General features: G+C 36.1%; 1 protein-coding gene across 1 annotated transcript; it reads right to left on the bottom strand.

The window, feature by feature from the left end:
• Positions 1 to 409: 409 nt before the first annotated feature.
• LOC103605546 (keratin-associated protein 6-3-like) lies at positions 410 to 739 on the bottom strand. Its single transcript, XM_008590160.1, has one exon. The coding sequence runs from the start codon at positions 737 to 739 to the stop codon at positions 410 to 412; it is 330 nt and encodes a 109-aa protein (XP_008588382.1).
• Positions 740 to 6,807: the final 6,068 nt, after the last annotated feature.

Below are 6,807 nucleotides of genomic sequence, written 5' to 3'. Positions count from 1 at the left end.
CTTTCTTGCAAACCGAAACCAAAAAGTGTCAGGAAGAAACTTTGGACATCAAATGACTGAAAACAAAAAAACCAAAAAACAGGGTCACTGTTCATATTAAAGAATTTTATTAGGTCAACAGAGAAATGAGCTCCAGAATCAACATCATCAAGGTAGTTGCTGTGACACCATCATTCTGATGAAAGGAGAACTGACAGGTTTCAGGTGAGTTTCACCTTATTCCACTTCATGAGGAAAATTCCAGGAATTATAAATTAGACTGTAGGTCAACAAAAGACTATACTAGACTTCCACTGCAGCATAATCATCATCCAAGGGTGATGTGTACTAAGGCAGCAAACATGTGGAATTCGGAATTGGTGACTCCTGATGTCACAGGTGTAGAAGGTGAGGGTCTCCCATGGTGTCTTCAATAGCAGCAGTGAAAGCCAGAGCCATAGCCAGAGCCACATCCATAGCCACAGAGAGAGCGGGATCCATATCCATAACCACAGCCTGGTCTGCGGTAGCCATAGCCACAACCCAGACCTCCATAGCCACAGCCCAGGCCTCCATAGCCACAGCCCAGGCCTCCGTAGCCACAGCCCAGGCTTCTGTAGCCATAGCCCAGGCCTCCATAGCCACAGCCCAGGCCTCCGTAGCCACAGCCCAGGCCTCCGTAGCCATAGCCCAGGCCTCCATAACCACCGTATCCACAGCAAGGGCTGCCATAGTAGTTTCTGTAGTAGCTGCCGCACATGGTGTTGGTTGTTGAGATTGTCCTTGGGTAGAGAAGGAGAGTAGGTGACTTGAGTCTGGACATTCTCCCTGCAGAGAGCCTTTTATATGCCCTCATTCTGGGTGGGACCCACCACATATGCTCATGGCATTGGCTAATTTTGTGACTAATCTAACTATTGTGTTGTTTTAAGACCAGATGGTAACACCTTAAGGCATTAAAGAGGTTTGCTTTAATAATCACGGCCCTTTAATAAGATGTTATAGTCACACATACAAAGCTATCATTCATACCAAATCTTCACTTTAATATTTCATAACCATATGTCACAAAAACAGGGAGCATTCCCAAGAATTTCAATTGCTCTGCTCTTAATGGTGATTGTTTTTTCTCCTTGACCTTCAATAATTATAGTACCCTCCATGAGATATTTTTAACTCTTGCTTCAGACCAGGGTCAAATAGTGGGGTGTTGTGGTGGCTCATGCAACAGTGATGAGATTAAAGTATACAGGGTAACTTAGGAAATACTGCATTTTAATCAACTCTCCCCTATTATCAGATGTGAGGACACAAAGGTTATTGGTTTCATATGCCTTAATAAGAAATTCGAGTACGGAAAAAGCATGTTTGTACAATAAAACTGATAAGTGAAACCATTTTTATTCATTCAAAAAGTTTTCCTTTATGTATATGTCTTTATAGGTATTTTTGTAATCAAAATATATAAACACATTATTGCAACGAAATGTTATGCAGTGTCCTTCTTGATAGAAACATTGTTAGCAGATAGATCTTGACCACATCACTGTAAACATTCCTGTAAAGGAAATAGTATTAGCTTGAACTTTTGCTCTGAAGATGCAGCAAATCTATCCATCTTTCTGTCCATCTATCCATGCATCCATGCATTTGTCCATGTGTTCATCCATCCATCCATCCATCCACCCATCCATTAATCATCAATCAAATTTAAATAGGTTTAATGACAACTAGTGGCAGTAGTGGAAGAGCCATACGTTCTCTCAGGCTACATAAGTTGTAGATGTCCACATTAGATCATAACTAAAACAAAGAATGTATTTTATGTTTTATAAGTAAAACTTTAAATGGATAATGTGGTTGACATTTAAGTGGATATGGAAAGTACTGTTTATCTTGTAGCAAAATATTCCTAACATCAGAACTGATGGGGCTTGGGTATGGAAAATATAAGATGACTTTGGAAACCTGTCAGACTAAGAGAGACGTATCAAAAAGATTGGAAGGAGCTCTTGCTGGCCAAATCTGGGATAATTGTGCATCTAAGTAAGTAATTATCACAGGGATTATAATACACTGAATAAAATAAGAACTCATTAGTTAATACCAATATAAATAAATAAATGGATGATAATGGAAAGTTCTTTACAGAAAAATTAAAATCAATAAATATATTAGGAATTGAGGAGTGAAAAAAAATAATCAGTGGATTCTAAACTAACAGATTAAAGATTTGATGAAGAATAAGATACCCACACAGTCCCTCAACTGGGGAAAATAGTGGCTTTATAGAAAACCTGGTGAACACCAAACAAAGTTAACATTTCCAAAACTCTTACAAACCTATATCCTATGCCTCATGATATTATGTACTAACAAGGACACAGAATAATTTCAGTGATATTCCTGTCAAAAATGCATAACCCCAAACTACTCATGAAGAAACAACAAAAAAAACCCAAGGTTTGGGACATTATTTTGTTTTTACTTTATTATTTATTTTATTATATTTAAAGTTATCAATGTACAATGTAGTTGATCTTTGTGTCGCTTAACTAGTTCTCTTTTCCCCCTTCCACCCCTCCCCCCAACATCATATCTGTCCACCTGTCTTAAGAATAACACATGTTCTCACTTATTTGTGGGAGATATAAATGAATGAATGAATGAATGAATGAACGAACGAACGAACAAATAACACATGTTCTCACTTATTTGTGGGAGATATAAATGAATGAATGAATGAATGAATGAATAAACGAACGAACGAACGAACAAACAAACAAATAACAAACAAACAAACAAACAAACAAGTTTTGGGGCATTCTAACACAACAACCAGCTTGTACTTCCAAAAAATATCAAGGTCCTAAAATGTAAAGAAGGGCTGAGGACTGTACACATGACTTCTCTATCTCCATTTGTGCATCTAACAACAACAATCAGCCCAACTGGCTATTGCTTTCTTCTCGTTCCAAGGCTGTGCTACACTTTTCTGGAATATGACATAGCACACTTGTTTTATTTGCCACTAACCTCACAAGCTGCTGCTCATCATTATCCCTCGCTTGACTCTTTTAGAGTTTGACCTCAAGATGCCAGAGTGCCTAGGGCTTAGCGTTGATCCCTTTTATAGTTTCTACCTAAGCTCTTTTCTAGTAGATCTCACTCAGTCAGGGCTCCAAATAACTTCTGTTTTCCTATTAATCCTATTTTATACCTCCAGGCATGAACTTTTTCATTTCTTTACCAACTAACTTTTGAGCACTTCGACTTCTATGCTAATTGGCTTCAGGAACTTCATATGGCCAGCACACAGCCCATGATTCCCTGTAAACTTGATATATCCTATTCTACTTTTTCTGTCTTAAAATATAACATAAACTAGTACATGGCATTGCCCCTGTAAAAAAAAATTCCTCAAGGCCTTCCATTGTGCCAATAAAGCCCTGACCGTGAGACCCCAAATGTTCTGACCCTTACCTACCTGTCTGATTTTGTCTCCTTCCACTCTTTCCCACTTATTTTTAGTGTTCAAACGACACGGACTTTTCAGCCCCTTTAATACAACAAGTTTATTCTCATGATAAGGCCCTGGTTTTTACACTGACTAAATCCTCTCTTAAAATAACACCAGAAATGATTGTCTCCTCTTCTAATTCAATTAAAATGTTAACTCCACAGAGACAGCCATCATGGCCACCTTATCTTATTAGTCTAGCTTCAGTAACTTTTTGAATTTAATGTAACTCACTGAGTGCCATTATCCTTATACTGTTCTTTATTATTAGAATTTATCTTATTTCTTTTAAAAATCTGTCTTCTTATTCCTTCTGTCTCAATTGTAACCTCCAGAAAGTAGAGACCTTTTTGTGTTCATCTTCTCCATTCTCATTTCTCATAATGTGCCTGACACAGTAGATTCTTAATAAATATCAGATGAATAAGTGAAAAAAATGAACAAATAAATGAGACGCCCTAACTTTCTATACTCTAGTTTTGTATAGAATAAACCAACCTTTGTTCTATGCATGGGGTACCTGAGAATAAATTCATGTACTGTGAGATCCTTTTAGATCATATGAAAACTATTGAGTGAATTGATTACAGTAATTTTTCCTGGCTTCAGAATATATACTTTTTCTGATTGTTAAAGTGGTATATACCACTAAAGTTTGTGAACTACTGTATATAATTCTATATTTCTCTCCGTATATTTTACTCTCCTCTTATTGATGTCTTTATAATACTTTTAGAAATTTGGAATCATATGAATTTTAAAATAAATTTACTAAGTATAATAATAAGGTAAAACGTTAATATTTATTATGTATTAGGAGAGGAAAACATGAATTTTGAGACATGGTGGGTAACTGCTTGCAAATTTCTGTGGAAGAAGAGAGATCTAAGAGTCAGTAAGAATAGAGAATGGACAAATACATTTTGAGATGTTTAGGAGGTCGTTGAAGATACATGGAGATCCAGAAACTTGGAAAATCTTTATGAAAATGGCAAACAATATTTTGAATAGGCAGGAGAGAATTTGGATGCCATATAAAGTTAAAAAAAATATATAAAAGTGTGAATGAGGGTTTAAGTATAAAATGTACAAATGGCAAACAATATTTTGAATAGGCAGGAGAGAATTTGGATGCCATATAAAGTTAAAAAAATATATATAAAAGTGTGAATGAGGGTTTAAGTATAAAATGTACATGAAATAAATACCTTATGTTTTTTTCTGAGTAATTGGACACCAAGAACAACATACAATGTTGTTTTTGTCTCTGTGTGCATATTCTTCTTGTTTGGCACAAAGGATATTTTTAATAGAAAGCTCTCCCAGATGCAAAAGGAACATCACGACTAATAATATAACCAAAGTAAGGGTGGTGAAAGAGGCAAGATTTCATTACTCTAAGAATATAAAGTAAGCATAAACTAGGGAGCAATTTTTATTCCTATAGAATAAGCAAAACACTGAATGAAAAATAAAATATACAGACTTACATTGACAGGTACATCTAGATGTTTTACCTGCTTTTTCACTACATCTGCATCCTTCTCTAACCACCCAGGCCACTCTGTGGTTCCAAGACTGCATTTATAAAGTGAAAAGAGGATATTTTAAAAAAAGATTCAAGAGGCAGGGAATATGCTTTATGTGATAACATGGGGGCTAGTTATCAAGTTTAAATTTGGGGTTTTCAGTAAGCACAGGCCACAAAATTAAGGGATGAGTATCTCCTTAAAGACCATGATTTAATTTATAGGCAGCCTGACACAACAGACAGGTTAAGAGATTTAAGAGTTTTTGGCTTTTTTAAATGTTAATGCCAATTAGTTTGGAGAATGAATTCAGTGTAGACTGTGGTTTGCCTCATATACCCTCGGGTTATATAAAAAAAGGATATGTATAGATTAGGAGATTCAAATTTCAGAAGCTGATTATCTGCCTTACCTGAACTTTCCACTTTTCCACTTCTGACACCATGTGCGGCCACCGCAACTACCATGACAGCCTGGGCTCTGGCTGTGACTCTGGCTGTGGCTCTGGACATGATGGCTAAGGATACTGCTGTTACAGTTCACGCTGCTATGGAAGATATTGGTCTTCTGGCTACTACTAAGAAATTCAGACTTCTGTTCACTTTGGATCATTTTCTTGTGAGTCACAAGACATACCAAGAGGGTCATTTATAGTATCATTATTTGTCCAAATTTGAGTAAATCTAATCACTGACTACCATGGATCATATTTGCCTTAGATTGGTGGAATTTTCCACCATTAGTGGGGAAATCCTTTGAGATTTTGTTACTCTCTTATGTTTGCATCTAATTTTAACAATTTTCATGTGGGAAAATTTCTAATTTTGCTTCTCCATAAAGCTAATCATATTCACAGTGTGCTCTGCTTATCATTTATCTTCATTTCTCTCCATCATCTGTGTATATTTGTGTGTGTGTGAGAGAGAGAGAGAGAGAGATAGGGACAGAGAAAGAGAGAGGAGAGAAAGAGAAACTGCTGAACTTTTGGCAATTTTAGTTAATAATGAGGCAAAACAGACAAGGCATGACTAGTGTTTTATCCAACCAATCTTTGCGTAAAAGTATTTTTTGGGGGTGGCAGTTCCAAGAGCTATTATGCTCTACATTGATCTAATGCAAGTCTCATTTTAGGAAAATTTTATGTTACTGGAAAATACAGTAGCACTATTGCACATCAAATGTTATATTTTCTACTGCAATTTTATCTGCTGTTATGTCTACATTTAAACATGTGCCATATTCATCCTTCTTTTCACTAAGTCTTATCAATAAGAATTCTGTATATGTAGCTGGTTGGAATGCCTGCTATTCCTATATTCCCACAGCAAAAATTTCTCATTTTGAGGTCTCTCTCAGTAAATCTTTTGAGTGTTTCTGACCCTAGTCATCTTCATGCAGAATCCCCGTTACCACTTGTAAAAGGTGGTGACTTGTGTAGAATAAAATTATGCACAGCACTTGTCTGGCCTAAATGCATGCTCAGAGTAATGTGGTCTCATTGCTAGTAGCCTTGTTGACTTTTCAGTGAAGCTCTCTGTGATGACTTCTTATCTTTATTACATCCACTTATTAAATATTGTTAGTTAATAATAATATTAGTAGCAATGATAATAAAATATAGAGCAACAGTAGTTACTATTATTTCATTCACTACTCTTAAATGTAGCTGACCTACTAATGACAAAAGATCCACCTAGGGGTTACACTTTATAAATTGGTATAAGACTGTCCATTCATCTCTGCAGCCCCAAGCATAGGCTTTCTGCAAGCAAACATAAA

The sequence above is a fragment of the Galeopterus variegatus genome, unplaced genomic scaffold, assembly GCF_000696425.1.
Source record: "Galeopterus variegatus unplaced genomic scaffold, G_variegatus-3.0.2 Scaffold5885, whole genome shotgun sequence".
NCBI classification, from domain to species: Eukaryota; Metazoa; Chordata; class Mammalia; order Dermoptera; family Cynocephalidae; genus Galeopterus; species Galeopterus variegatus.
This window is presented reverse-complemented; position numbering and strand designations above follow the sequence as displayed.

Excerpts from the sequence above, each read along its gene's own strand:
- LOC103605546 (XM_008590160.1), bottom strand. The coding sequence starts at position 739 with ATGTGCGGCAGCTACTACAGAAACTACTATGGCAGCCCTTGCTGTGGA.